The sequence below is a fragment of the Amblyomma mixtum genome, chromosome 1 (genome assembly GCF_055824585.1).
Source record: "Amblyomma mixtum isolate Tamu chromosome 1, ASM5582458v1, whole genome shotgun sequence".
In the NCBI taxonomy this organism is placed as follows: Eukaryota; Metazoa; Arthropoda; class Arachnida; order Ixodida; family Ixodidae; genus Amblyomma; species Amblyomma mixtum.
Genome location: NC_143012.1, coordinates 108,138,044 through 108,153,489, shown reverse-complemented (window position 1 = coordinate 108,153,489; position 15,446 = coordinate 108,138,044). Strand labels below are relative to the sequence as shown.

General features: G+C 49.8%; 1 protein-coding gene and 1 pseudogene across 1 annotated transcript; both read right to left on the bottom strand.

Annotated features, from left to right (window-relative positions):
• LOC149367483 (uncharacterized) overlaps positions 1–3,627 on the bottom strand; it is a 30,041-nt pseudogene extending 26,414 nt beyond the window's left edge.
• Positions 3,628–6,264: 2,637 nt separating this feature from the next.
• On the bottom strand, positions 6,265–8,222 carry LOC149367482 (uncharacterized). Its single transcript, XM_089555795.1, has one exon. The coding sequence runs from the start codon at positions 8,138–8,140 to the stop codon at positions 6,812–6,814; it is 1,329 nt and encodes a 442-aa protein (XP_089411921.1). The 5' UTR covers positions 8,141–8,222; the 3' UTR covers positions 6,265–6,811.
• Between the last annotated feature and the right edge of the window lie 7,224 nt (positions 8,223–15,446).

Here is a 15,446-nt window from a genome sequence, read left to right as displayed (position 1 = left end):
CGGGAGTCGTATCCCTGGAAACACTGTTGCCGCAGCGGGTGGGGACTACTGGGTCTGTAAGAAGAGTCAACCCACACTGTTGTGCGGTGAGCCACAATTTTCGACCTTTAATGTCCTCCTGTGGGTACCCCCAAGCCGGGTGTTGCGCATTAAAGTCTCCCGTGAAAATGACGGGGTGATTGCCTGCAAGTTTCAGGGTCGCCTGAAAGAGCGGGCCAAAGCTTGCTTTCCGTAACTTTGGGCTGCTATAGACATTCAGCACAAACAGACTGTGATCAGGTTTCCTAGGCGGAATTAATTCGACTAGCACGTGTGTGACATTTGTGACTGGGGTATCGTGCTGGACAACCGTAATATTTCGTTTGACGAGAGTCGTGACTCCAAGCGTGTCACCCCCCGATGAAAAGGATTGATATCCAGCTAGCTTGCTATTGGTTTGTGTCTCTTGTAGTGCGATTAAGTCCGGTCCGTCTCTATTGTGGAGGAATTGTTGGAGTACAGCTCGTTTGCGGTTAAATCCTCGGCAGTTCCACTGCCAGATGGTGTAGTTTGGTTGTGGCGCCATATTGGGCTAGTCTGATACCGCTTCAGAAGAAGCGGTTTTGCGAATTTTGACGGGAAAGAGCCTACTCTCTGCCTCCTGCTGCCAGGTGCCTAAGTTAAGTAATTCCTGTCGGTGTGTGCATAATTCTTCCATGATGGAAGTCATTGTAAGCTGCATTTGAATGAGGGTGTTGGTAGTCTGCGTTTGCGCTTCTTCAATTTTGTGAATGCTGTCGGCTAGCTTTTGGTCTTCGGAGAGGGAACCGCCCGCTTTTCGCTTAGGCGGGGGTGCCCGCGGTGATTCAACATGCATGTCGGCTCCGGCGGAGGTAGACGGGGTAGGGTTATTGGCGCCAACGGTCATAGGCGGTGACCCAGTCTGCATTTGTTGCTGTTTTAGAGCGGCATTTTCTTTCTTTAGTTCCTCCACCTCGCGAAGTAATTTCCCTACCAGCACTTTCAGGTCTGCTAGCTCAGAGGGGTTGGAGTTAGATTTCTGGGAGGCTTTATCTGCCCAGCCTACCTTTTGCGTGCCGACGGCGTCCTGGTTCAAACCGGGGTTCCGTGGCTGGTGTGAAGGAGTCCTGGATTTGGAGGCGGACCGGCCTCTCTGTTGCAGTCGTGGAAAAGAGCTGGATCGATCACTATAGTCCGTCCGCCCCCTGCTTTTGGAGCGGCTGCGTCGCTCTTTAGACTGCGGCGTCTCTTGGCTATGCTGGGTCAGATGTTGGCGTTCCTGTTCCCAGCGGCGTTTGGTCACAATGTATGGAGTGCGGTAGATCTCGCGGCATTTGTTGCTGCCCAGCTCATGGCCCTTACCGCACAAGGCACACTTAGGCTCACAGGTATGCGTTTCAGGAGGGTTGGCCATGCCGCATCCGCGGCAGCGAGCGTTTTTCGGGTCCGGGCAAACGTCTCTGCGATGTCCGAGTTGTCCGCACAAAGAACACACTTCGTATTTTTTTTTGTAGAGGCAGCAACGAATCATGCCACCACCGAAGCTGATCCAACGGGGAACTCTCTCACCGTTGAAGAGAATGAGGACCGTCTGCGACTGCGCACCCATGCGCCGGACACCACATATTGGAGGATTTCTGGGATGCTGAAGGTTCGCTAGGATGACAGCGTCCGATAGATGTTTGGGAACGCCTTGGATCACTCCTTTACCACTGCCGTCCGGCGTGGCGACATACGAGGTGATGGCGATCTTGTTCTCGCCGTAGGTGAGCTCCTGGATGCTTAAGTAGCGTTCCACTCGTGCCGCGGAATGGGTGGCCACCAGTATGGTGTGTTGCTTGAAGTTGAGGAGCATGCAGTCTTCAGAAGATTCCGCCAAGGTTACACCCGCGGCGTCACGAATGAGTTGAAAGATTCCGAGTTGACCACAGCTCTCGAGTATACGGAGGCCGCCCGATGGCCGGAGTATCACCTTGGTTACGCCCTTGGGTAGGCGAGGTAGGTTCGACGCCACCGATTGTCGAGCAAGTCGTCGGCCAAGCTTTTTCGCAGAGGAGTCGGCAGATTGCCGCATGCTGCCCTGTCCCTGGGCGCAATCGGTTCCATTGTGTGCCGCGGGGTCAGTCCTTCGGCGTTCGTGACCGGATCGTTGAGATTCACCGACGGTGAACCAACCATATTGGTGCGAAACTTCTTCGGGGGCTATATCAGTCCCCTCCACGGTGACTTCCATATCCAATGTTGGACGAAGATCCCACTCAGAAAATGCGGCACAGCCCCGTCAGAGCGGGGTCGCTAGGCCTGGCGTAGGCCTAGCGGGCCGTGCGTACCGGCGAGAGCCGAATCGCAAAAAAGTCCGAACAAACAGGCAAAAAGGGACTTGCCGATGCGTTCGACGGCGTTATCCGAGCTTCAAACACGAAATCCAGGCGAGAGCGGTGTTGAGCGTCGCTGAATTCAGCGGTGGGCATGGGTGAAGCGAGGAGCGTTCGCACGAGCGTCCGATCCACGCCACGTCCAGCCTAAAACTCTAGCCCGCTAGTGATAACAGGCAGCTCGCACCGCGCATGTCAGCGACAGAGACGCACCGTCATATACGTGCCTGATACATCTTTTCGCGGGAACAAACAAAAACAGTTGCAGCAACAGGGATTAGTTAAGCGCACTGATTAAATTCCTCGTCATAGCAAAGGCGTTGCGGGGCCCTCCTGTTCCGGTACGATCTCCTTAATGCTGGTGGCTGCACGGCACCCGGAGGCGAGCTTCCCGCTGTATTGGCCGCGCACGGTGGTTCCCCAGCAGTCCTTTGCGGCCCACCCGAGGCCTGCGATGCGAGGCAGGTACCAGGCGACGAAGGCGAGGCAGGTACCCGGGGGTTGTCGATTGGCCCACTTGTGTCGCCACCGTCGTCACTGCTCGTCTCGGCATACCGCTCTCGCGTCTCTGCGAGATGTCGCCGGTTACGTCGCAGAATTCTTCCATCTTCCGTTAGAAGCTGGTACGACCTTGGAGCCGGAGCGCTTACTACCCTCGCCTTCCGGGCCCACGTTGTAGTTCCTCGCAGCCTTACCACGTCGCCTCGAGAAAGCTTCGGCAACGGTTTGCCCTGCGTTTTCTGGCGATGCTTCTCTACCTTGCTGCGCGGCACTTCTTCAAAGTCGGGAAGGTTGGCTCGCAGGCGTTTCCCTTGCAAAAGTTCCCCCGGGGATCGGCCGTCTTCGAGTGGTGTTGATCGATAGGCCAGCAGGCCTTGCCAGAAATCGTCCCCGGAATCCTGGGTTTTCTTCAAGATGCGTTTGACCACCTGCACACCTTTTTCAGCCAAACCATTTACTGAGGGAAATGGGGACTCGAAGTCACATGTGTAAAGTCATAGTTCTGTGCAAACACGGCAAACTCGTGGCTCGAAAATTGAGGACCATTGTCCGTGCACACTTCTAGTGGCACGCCATATCTTGCGAAGATAGCGCTGAGTGCAGCAATTGTAGCCCTTGCACTAGTGTCCTGAAGTTGCTGCACCTCTGGGAAGTTAGAAAATGCATCGTAAGCAACCAGGTACGAGTCTGCAGCAAAGAAAAAGATGTCCACTCCCACCCGGTACCATGCACATCGGGGAGTTGGCCGCATGAGGAGCGGTTCTTTTGCGTGCGCGTAAGCGAATTTCCTGCAGGTTGGACAGCTAGCTGCCAGAGAAACAATCTCACTGTTAAGGCCCGGCCAGAAAACAAGACGACGTGCCCTCTCTTTACATTTTTGCATGCCAAGGTGTCCCGCATGAATTCTAGACAGAATTTTCTTTCGCGTGCTCTTTGGTACGACCACTTTGGAGCCTTTAAAAACTATTCCATTAACCACAGAAAGGTCTTGTTCAGTTCAGTTCAGTTCAGTTTATTACCTTAAAAGTCCCCCGTAGGGGCATTACATAAGGGGTGGGTTTTTATACAAACAATAGGGATCATGGTAAACAGTTATTGAAAAAATGGTCAGATACAAGTTGCAAAAACGAAGATGGGCAGGTAGTAGAAGCGATTTCGTGGGGAAGGCCGTTCCAGTCTGTGGCGGTTCGGAAAAAAAATGAAGCAGTGAAGGTGGTGGTCCGGGCACGTGGGCGCGCAACTTGAAGTGGATGGCTGGTTCGATATGATATGCGTGCTGCTGCTGTGATGTATGGTGCTTGATTAAGGGACGAAAAAAAGAACTTGTGGTACAGTGAAAGGCTAGCAATGCGACGTCGACAGAAAAGCGATGATAAACCAGATTCTGCTTTGAGAGATGAAACGCTGATATTATATGAGTACGATGAATGAATAAATCTAACAGCGCGATTTTGGACTGATTCTAATGCGTCGGCGAGATATGCTTGGTGCGGATTCCAAATGGGCGACGCGTATTCCAGTTTTGGCCTGACAAGTGATTTATAAGCTAGTAATTTGACATGTTCCGGGGCGTTTCGCAGATTACGTTTCAGAAAGCCTAAGGTTTTGTTAGCTGCGGCGATAATGTTAGTGACATGTGTGCTCCAAGACAAATCGTGAGAGAGCGTTACACCTAGGTATTTGTAAGACTGCACTAGTTCCAGGGGTGTGTTAAGAATTGTGTAAGGGAAACAAAAGGGACTGCGCCGGCGGGAGAAGTGCATGCATTTACATTTGTTGGCATTTAGCGTCATTAGTGAATTGTTGCACCAGTCTGAAACGCTGATTAGATCGTTCTGGAGAGCAGTTTGGTCAGATATGTTTTTGATTGTGCGGTAAATGACGCAGTCGTCTGCGAACATGCGTATATTAGAAGAAATACACTGAGGTAAATCGTTAATGTATATTAAAAACAACAGAGGACCAAGGACAGATCGTTGGGGCACGCCGGAAGTTACTGGGAGGGGTCTAGATAAGTTACTGTTGATTAAAACCATTTGCGTACGATTGGACAAGAATTCCTGTATCCACATTATAACGTTAGGATCTAGGTTTAGCAGTTGAAGTTTTAGTAACAAGCGCTGGTGAGACACCTTATCAAAGGCTTTCGCAAAATCCAGATAGATTGCGTCAGTTTGCACATTAGTGTCCATGTTAGTGTGTAAGTCATGAACAAAAAGAGCTAATTGGGTTTCACAGGAGAAACCTTTGCGGAACCCATGCTGCGAGGGATGAAAAAAATGGTTACAGTCTAAGAAAGAAATAATTTGAGAGTAGATGACATGTTCCATGATTTTGCATGGCACGCTTGTTAGGGAGATAGGTGGGTAATTTAATGGAGAGTTTCTGTTACCTGTTTTGTAGACTGGAACGACCTTTCCCACTTTCCAATCATCTGGCATGGTTCCTGAAGAAAGTGACTGGGAGAACAGCAATGACAAGTATGAAGTAACCGTGTGTCTCGTGTTCCTTAGAATTTTAGAGTTAATACCATCAATGCCAAATGATGACGACAGTTTAGTCTTCTGGATTATGGATGAAATTCCGTCTTCACAAAATGTGATGTTTGGCATGGTACCTTCCATATTGAAATAAGGAAAAGAAGAGGGCGTTTCGATTTCTTTCGTGAAAACAGTGGCAAATGCGGAATTGAAAGCGTCGGCACATTCAGCATCGGTAATCATTTCTTGTAAATCATTGGTGAGAGTGATAGCGCGTTGTGGGTGAGGGTTTATTACTTGCCAAAACTGTCTTGGGTTACTGCGCAATAAATTTGGAAGTGTAGTAGCATAAAATAAACGCTTTGCGCTGCGGATCGCAGTCAAATATTCATCTTCGGCTTCGTAGTAGGTTTGCAATCGGGATGGGTTGTTTTTAGCCGCCCGATAGAGACGCTTTTTTTTATTTTCTAGTCTTTTTAAGGGTTTAGTAAACCAGGGTTTTTGGTGGCTGGTGCGAATGTTAACAGTTGGTATATATTTATTAGCCAAATCATTTAACTTATTCTTAAACATCGCCCAGTTATCTTGGATCGTTTGAGTGTGACATGCAGCTTCGAAGCTGGGAAAAAAGGTATCAAGTTCATGATTTATCGCGTCCTAATTACCTTTTTCGTAAAGTGTTATAGTTTTCTTTTGAGTCTTATTTGGGGTTACAGGAAATGAGAAGGTAGCATGAATGACATTATGGTCACTAATTCCTCGAAGATATGCAACGGAAAGTAGGGCATCCGGGTTATTTGTCAAAATAAGATCCAGAATGTTTTCGGATTCAGGCGTGACGCGCGTTGGTTGTGACACTAATTGTGTTAAATTAAAGTTCGAACAGATGTCAATGAAATTCCTTTCCTCTACAGGACCTGCTATTGAAGAAGATGGGAGGTTGCACCAGTCAATGTTTGGGAAGTTAAAATCCCCGAAAAGGAGAATGGAGGCATTTGGATAGCTTGTTGTCAGATGAATTAAGTTATTATTGAGTTCGTTGCAAAAGTCGGGTGTGGGATGGGGAGGCCTGTAGCAGACTCCCAGTAGCACTGTTTTTGGTGATGCTCGACATAGTAACCAGAGTATTTCAAGCTTTGATTTGATATTTATCATAGTACATAAAATTTGGTTATGAACGGCTATGAGAACACCACCGCCCCTTGATCCTTCGCGGTCATTTCGAAAAACTTGGAAGTCAGGTAGGTCTGCCAAAACTTCGGTATCGGTGACGTAATTTTTTAGCCAGGTTTCTGTTAAGATGACCAGATTGCTGCCTGTTGATGATATGATGTTGGACACGAGCTCTCGCTTTGGAAGATAACTGCGAACGTTGGTGTAAACTACGGATAATGAAAGGTTAAATCTAGATGTGGGTCTTGGTTTGTTTTTTACCTTTAAGAAACGGGATGATTGCTACTGAATTTCTGTGACACTGTTCGAAGCTTCGTCGAAAATGTACCGTTTTGGGCCGATGCACAAGGTTTTGTAACGTAGAGAGTAAGTTACTGATTTGGATTTCGCGAATGCCAGCAGATGTTTTCTTGCTTTCTGGACGGGGCGAGTGAAGTCTTCGCCTATACTGAATTTTGTTCCTTTCAGCATTCGGCCTTTTGATAGAAGAGCGTCTTTAGTTTTCCAGTGCATGAACTTTACTATTATTGGGCGATTCCGGTCCTCTGAATGTTTCCCTAAACGATGTGCCCGTTCTATGTCTGCGGGGTTAATATCGGTTTGTAAGTTTTCATGACAAATCTGGATGACTAGTTCCTCAGACTGAGCATATGTCTCATTAGTAGTGGTGTCAGGGATTCCGTAGAAGATCAGATTACAACGGCGTGATCGGTTTTCAGCATCATCAATGCGAGCCTCTAACTCTGAAACAAGGTGAGGTGTTTCAGTTGAGGTCGCTTGCAGGGTTTCTATGTCTTGGCGTAGGGGCATGAGGGTGTGATAGTGGGCCTCTAAATCGATCATGCGGTTGTTAAGGTCGTTTATTGTTTTGTCTGTTGTTGTCAGCTGTACTTTAAGATCCTTTATCTCTTCTACAAGTAGCGCTTGGCCTGCGGTTAGTTTTTGCAATTCGGTCAGGACAGTGTCTAGGTTAGCAGGGCCAGGATTTGTTTCTACATCACCGGATAGGGTTAGTAACAGGCGGACAACATGGGCACATTCAGAAGCAATTGCGACACAACACTGTGGGCTCGGGAGCTGTACCAAGAAGTAATTGCTCGATTTTTTAGCATAGAGTGCGTATGTTTGACTGACCTGCATGGCGAAAGGGAAGCGGTTAGCGAACTGCGCTGTGGCACAGTCTCCGAGCCCACAAAACTGCGTCGACGGTGGCTCCTCATTTATAGCTGGCGGATTGGCTGCTCTTGATGGCGATGAGGCTTTCCAGGGTTTTTCGAGGACAGGCATCTCAGGTTCCAGGAATAAGATTGACGGAAATGGCGATGAGTTGAAACCGGGGAAGGGGTGGCATATGGCCGCCCCATCTTCGTGGCAGTGGAAGGCCCGTCCTGACGAGGCACCCGGAGATACACAAGCCAGGGCGGGAATCAGCAGGTTGCTGATTAGACAGATGATGATCTGCATGGCGAAAGGGAAGCGGTTAGCGAACTGCGCTGTGGCACAGTCTCCGAGCCCACAAAACTGCGTCGACGGTGGCTCCTCATTTATAGCTGGCGGATTGGCTGCTCTTGATGGCGATGAGGCTTTCCAGGGTTTTTCGAGGACAGGCATCTCAGGTTCCAGGAATAAGATTGACGGAAATGGCGATGAGTTGAAACCGGGGAAGGGGTGGCATATGGCCGCCCCATCTTCGTGGCAGTGGAAGGCCCGTCCTGACGAGGCACCTGGAGATACACAAGCCAGGGCGGGAATCAGCAGGTTGCTGATTAGACAGATGATGATCTGCATGGCGAAAGGGAAGCGGTTAGCGAACTGCGCTGTGGCACAGTCTCCGAGCCCACCTAAGGCTTGAGTTGTAAAAGGCTTGAGTTCACCCTCCACTGGTTGGCCCCTTGACAGACTTTGCACCACGGCTTGCAGACAGTCGTCGCACGCCGTTTCTCTCTGCAGTTCGCGCTGCGTCGTTGGCGTCAGCATATAACCCAGGGATTCGACTGCGTGAATTTCCACTTCATCCATGCCAGTGTCTTGGCGGCTGCTGCTGTTGCCATCAGCCGTGGATCGTGATAACATATCTGCTAGAACCAAGTTCTTGCCGGGAATGTACTGCAAACAGAAGTCATACATTAACAAGCGCAAAAAAAATCTTTGCAGGCGAGGCGGCATGTCATCGATTGCCTTTTCCGCAATTGATAAGAGTGGCTTATGGTCAGTTTCTATTAGCAGTTGTCGCCCGTAGACAAACTGATGGAACTTTTCGCAACCAAAGCAAATGCCAAGGGCCTCCTTTTCAATTTGAGCATACCTCTGCTCTGCTTGTGTTAAAACACGGGACGCGTATGCCACGGGTCGCCATTCATCGGAATGACGTTGCAGAAGGGCCGCCCCTACCCCGTTCCGCGAAGTGTCGCATGTAATCTTTGTGTCCCTTCGAGCATCAAAGATTGCGAGCACGGGAGCGGTAGTCAAAACTTGCGTTACGCTTTTCCACTCTCTAGCGTGGTTTTCAGTGCAATGAAAATCGGAGCGACATTTGATAAGATCCCTTAATAACGCCGTTCTTTCCGACAGCCGCGGCACGAATTTCCCAAAATAGTTGAGGACACCCAGCATACGTTGAACCTCCGCTTTGCTTGTTGGTTCTGGCATGTCAATCATTGTTTTAACGAGCTGTGCGTCAGGAGATATGCCATTTCCGGTTATTATGTCACCGAGGAACTTTACTTCGGTCACATTGAACTTGCACTTCTGCGCATTGAAAGTCAACCCCGCTTCTTCGACCGCTTTCAGGACAGCTACTAGTCTGTCATCGTGCTCTTGTCTCGTTGAGCCCCACACCAGAATGTCATCAATATATACTAGCACGCCTGGCAGCCTGTCTAGAACTTGCGTCATTGTTTGGTGAAACACTTCCGGTGCAGATGATATTCCAAACGGCAACCGCAAAAATCGGTACCTCCCAAAAGGTGACGAGAAAGTACATATCTTTGATGTTTCTTCGTCTAGCGGTATCTGGTGGTACCCCGAGTTAGCATTCAAGCAACTGAAGTACTTCGCGCCCGCCAACTTAGCTTCCAAGTCTTCTCGTCTCGGGAGGGGAAAATGCTGCCTCTTAATGTGCCGATTGATCTGCCTGGGATCCAAACAAACTCGCAAACCGCCATCTTTTTTCTTGACGACAACCAGTGGGCTTACCCAGTCAGTAGGCTCATTCACTTTCACAATGATGTTGGCTCGTTCCATTCTTTCGAGTTCCTTTTTGAGAGGCTCCTCCAGCGCCAAAGGCACCCGGCGGGCTGGCTGCACGACCGGTACTGCTCCAGGTTCCAGGACCATGTGATATGGCTGCTTCAAGCAACCAAGTCCTTCGAAAATATGCCTATAATTCTTGAGAGAACCATGTTTAGGAGGCGTATTTATAACATTCACGGCACGCTGAACCAGTCCCAACGCTTCACTGGCGTCCAGTCCGAGTATAGGCTGACGACCGTTTTTCACAATGAAAAGCTTCACTACCGTGTGGGAATTTCCAACGCGTACAGTTGCCGACAATGTCCCAAAGCACGTAATAACGCCGCCGTTATATGCCCGTAGTACTGTGCTCGTCGGAGTTAGTGCTCCAGCTGATGGCAGTTTTCGATAGACTGAAAACGGTAAGAGGCTCGCTTGCGCCCCTGTGTCTATTTTGAAGGCAATTTCCTGACCGCCGACTTCAGCATTTACAGTCCACTCATTCGTGCCACTTTTAATTCCTACGTCTAGTACGTCAAAGTCGTTCTCCGGAAGTGTGTCGACTTCGCTCACTTCTTTTGACTTCCTACAGCAGACAGCAAAGTGGTGAAAACTACCACACACGTAGCACCTTTTACCAAATGCTGGGCATTGCTTCGGTTTGTGCTTGCGATTACACTTTCTACACTGCCATTGCTCCCCGTCGCACTTGGGCTCTTTACTCTGTACATGCTGCAAGTCTGTGCGCCGCCTTGAAACAAAATCCACACAACTCTCTTCTTTACGCCACACCTCTTTTTGTTGTGCTACTGATTCTGCAATTTTGCACATCTCCTCCGCTTTTGCTCTCCTCCGCATCTCCTCCGCTTTTGCTCTTGAAGCATCTTCTCCCGTAATCTAGGACTGTTGGTACCAAAGACGATCTGGTCTCTTACCATTGAGTCGTGTAACGTCCCAAAGTTACATTGTGAAGCTTGCTTCTTCAGGTCACGTAAAAATTTTTCGAATGGCTCTCCTTCCGCTTGGTTCTTCGTGCGAAAAAGGTACCGCTCATGCACCTCGTTGCTCACCTCTGTGCAGTAGGCGTCGAACTTTCCTATCAAGGTGCTGTAGTCATCCTTGTTCTCGCCCGACTCGAACTTAAAATTGTTGAACACATCGAGTGCCTCGTCACCGGCGATGCTCAGCAGGAGCGCAGCTTTCGAAGCCTCACTTCTCGGTTGGTCCTTGACTGCCGACGCTTGCAGGAAAATCTCAAATTTCTGCTTGAAACGCTTCCATGATGCCGAGACACTCCCTGCCAGACGCAGCGGTTCCGGTGCGACCAGCCGTTCCATGCTTCGCCCGCCGTCGGTGTAGCTAGATCGTCTTAGCCACTTCTGACACCATGTATCCGAGTTGGAAAGAACGTGGCAACAGCATGATGTCCAGAACAAGAAGAACGTGTGTTTATTGAAGCGTGCCGATTATATAGCCCGCTAGTGATAACAGGCAGCTCGCACCGCGCATGTCAGCGACAGAGACGCACCGTCATATACGTGCCTGATACACATTTTCTTCATTACGGGCCATCTTCGTCTTCCTTCTTTCACTCCCACTTCCTCCGTTCCTCTACGGTGCGGTTCAGGTGTCCACCGAGATGACAGAGAGATTTACTGCGCCATTTCCTTTCCTCAAAAACCGTTGCGTTGAAACGGCAGGGCATCGCGCCGAACGGGTGGTGGCGTTCCGTGGACTCCCTGGCAGCGCTACAACACGCTGTCGCGTTCCACTCCTAAAGGCGAAGCTTAAGCTTAAGCTTAATTAGCAGTTAATTAGTATTCAGGCATTAATCCGTAATTAACCATTAATTAGTGATTTGTCATCACTTAGTAATTAGTACTCAATTACATGTGACGCCACCAGTGCCACAGAAGCACTGAAAGTGGTGCGGAAAACGCTTTCGCCTCTACGCACTTTAGACAGTCAAAGTGCCCCCTGAATTTTTGTGTGTGAGGAAAGGAATTTACGCATTAACTGTCTCACATATCTCAGTAGACACTAGTCAAAAATTGTATTTGAGGAAAGGAATGGATTTGTGCAGTAATTGTCTCACATATTTCGGTGTACACCCGTCAAAATTCGCGCGCGGTGACGTCACGACAATTTAGGCCAATCTGAAACGCGGACAAATGCGCCTTGCTCGTCGGTAAATTGGTTTTTGAGGAACGGAAATGTATCTGTCTCTCATATCTCGGTGGACACCTAAACCTCGCCGTAACGGGAAGGGAAGAAGATGGGAGTGAACGAAGACACCGTATTCACAAGACACACCTTTGTCCATTGCAAACCGTCGAGCTGGCATGGCGGAGTGGTAGCGTGCTCGACTCGCACTACAGAGACCGGGGTTCGATTCCCAAGCTCGGCCAATTTCTTATTCGGTTTTATTTATTTATCTGCTCTGACTAGAAAGGTTAATTAGACTAATTCGTTATGTAAGCAATAAACTAAACTGAGTCAAACTTGGAGCATCACTATACGATCCCTTTAATTGGTTGCATGGTTAAGAGGAGGAGGAGGAGGAAAACTTTATTAAAGAAGAGGTCTTAGGCGCGGATTGGGGTCATGTTCCCCTCCCCGCGGTGGGCTCCTCTTCTAGGCCGGACGCCAGGTGGCCGACCGACGATGTTGTTCGGCGACCTCTTCGGCTCGCTCTGTGGCTCGAAGTTGAACCTCCGGGTCCGAGCTGAGCAGCGCGGCCTCCCACTGAGATTGGGTAGAGAGCTGCAGACTGTGCGATGGCTTGTCTTGAGTACATGAGTATAGGATGTGCGGTGTGTCTGCCTTTTGGTGCCCACAGAGAGAACAGACGGGGCTGTACTGCTCCGGGAACCTAATGGAGTACATGTATGGATTAAAGAAAGTGTCTGTTTGGAGCTGCCGCCAATTGACTTGTTGTGTTTTACTGAGGGATTTATGTGGTTCTGGGAAGATCTGTCTTTCTTTCTTGAAGTGGGTAGTAATTTCTTTGTAGGTTGTCATTCGCTCCTTGGCCGACCTGAGCTCGGGGTAGCGCACCTCCCGGTTAACCACGAATCCTCGGGCAAATTGGTGCGCCGCCTCGTTTCCAGGATGGTCCGAATGGGCGGGGACCCAGATCAATGTTATCTGGCGGGTATTGGAGATTTTTTGTAAGATTTTGATGGCTGCTGAGTGGGCCCTTCCTTTTGCAAAATTTCGAATTGCTGTTTTGGAGTCACTTATGATGTATTTGGCAGTGGTGGAGGTAATGGCTAAAGCTATGGCAGCTTCTTCGGCCTCCTCCGGAAATTTTGTTTTATCTATTGTCGCCGATGCAAGGGGAGAACCTCGATGATCGACAACTGCGAGAGAAAAGGCGTCTCTGTCCGCATGTTCTGCCACGTCCACGTGCGCCGTGTCTTTCTGAACTGAAAATCTTTCGTGAAGTTTTTGTGCCCTAGCCTTTCTTCTGTCCGTATCGTAGTGTGGATGCATGTTTTTGGGCAGAAGAGGGACTGTTAAGTGTTCGTGCACGTGTCTTGGAAGCCAAAGTACAATTGGCCCCGTTTGAAATTCGCGCACTGGGACGTCACGACCGTTTCGACCAACTGAAAAGCGTGACACTTCTGCCGACAGCTCCTGCTTACAACGATGAGGCATTAAAGGCTTCCGCCTTAAAATTGTATTTGAGGAAAGGAAATCACGCAGTAACTGTCTCACATATCTCGGTGGACACCCCTCAAAATTCAGGGGGCACTTTTTTGACCTAAAGTGTGGTACTGATGTGTGGTTAATATGTTAAGCTTCGCCTCTAAGAGTGGAACGCAACATCGTCTTGCAACGCTGCCAGGGACTCCATAGAACGCCATCGCCCAATCGGTTCTACGCCTCAGTCGTCGGTAAATTGGTTTTTGAGGACAGGAAATGTATCTGTCTCTCGTATCTCGGTGCAAACCTACACCTCGCCGGAAGGGAAGGGAGGAGGATAAGAGTGAGCGGAGATACCGTATTCACTAGACGCGCCTTTGTTCATTCCAAACCATCGAGCTGGAATGGCGGAGTGGATAGCATGCTTGTCTCGCACGCTGAAGACCGGGGTTCGATTCCCGCGCTCGACCAGTTTCCTACTCGTTTTAGGCATGAAATGCTTTTAGCCCCCGTTGTCGGCAGTGTGGTGACGTCAAGCCGAGACCGAGAGCCATCATCCGGGCACTTAAATCCACTCATCCGGGCACTGAAATCCAGTCATCCGGGCACTGAAATCCAGTCATCCGGGCACTGAAATCCAGTCATCCGGGTACTGAAATCCAGTCATCCGGGCACTGAATTCCAGTCATCCGGGCACTGAAATCCACTCATCCGGGCACTGAATTCCAGTCATCCGGGCTCTGAAACGAGAACATCCGGGCACCGTACGAGACTTAACGAGATTTAACGAGACTCTCTAAGCCCTCCTACGCGACCGGCATGCAAGCGCCGGTTGGTCTCCAAACGAGACAAAAAATAACTGCTGCCAGGGCCTTCTCAATGTTTATCAAGATATCAGTGGAGCTGTGGGTTTGATAATGCACGGAATTATAATTTACGATTTCTAATAACGCGTGTAAAAAGCACATAAATGCCACGTTACACTTCGTTGTCATACGTGATCTCTTAGGGGCTTCGCGCATCGAAGCAAAGCCGCGCAGGCGCACAGGGGCCCGGGGGAGAAGCGCTGCGTTCAAAGGGCAAGGCATCGCGCCGAACGGGTGGTGGCGTTCCTCCCTTCCTTTACGGTGCGGTTCGGGTGTCCACCGAGATGGGAGAGAATTACTGCGCCATTTCCTTTCCTCAAAAAACCTTGCGGTCAAATGGCAAGGCATCGCGCTGAACGGGTGGTGGCGTTGCTCCCTTCCTGTACGGTGCGGTTCGGGTGTCCACCGAGATGACATTAGGCCCGTAAACATTCCATGCTTACTCTACTCTCGTTTACGGGAGAGGCAGAGATTTTTTTAAGCATGAAATGCTTTTAGCTCCCGTTGTTGGCAGTGTGGTGACGTCACGCCGAGACCGAGAGCCATCATCCGGGCACTGAAATCCACTCATCCGGGCACTGAAATCCACTCATCCGGACACTGAATTCCAGTCATCCGGGCTCTGAAATGAGAACATCCGGGCACCGTACGAGACTTAACGAGATTTAACGAGACTCTCTAAGCCCTCCTACGCGACCGGCATGCAAGCGCCGGTTGGTCTCCAAAGGAGTCACAAAAAATAACTGCTGCCAGTGCCTTCTCAATGTTTATCAAGATATCAGTCGCTGTGGGTTTGATAATGCACGGAATTATAATTTCCGATTTCTAATAACGCGTGCAAAAAGCACATAAATGCCGCGATACACTTCGTTGTCATGCGTGATCTCTTAGGGGCTTCGCACATCGAAGCAAAGCCGCGCAGGCGCACAGGGGCCCGGGGGAGAAGCGCTGCGTTCAAAGGGCAAGGCATCGCGCCGAACGGGTGGTGGCGTTCCTCCCTTCCATTACGGTGCGGTTCGGGTGTCCACCGAGATGGCAGAGAATTACTGCTCCATTTCCTTTCCTCAAAAAACCTTGCGTTCAAATGGCAAGGCATCGCGCTGAACGGGTGGTGGCGTTCCTCCCTTCCTGTGCGGTGCGGTTCGGGTGTCCACCGAGATGACATTAGGCCC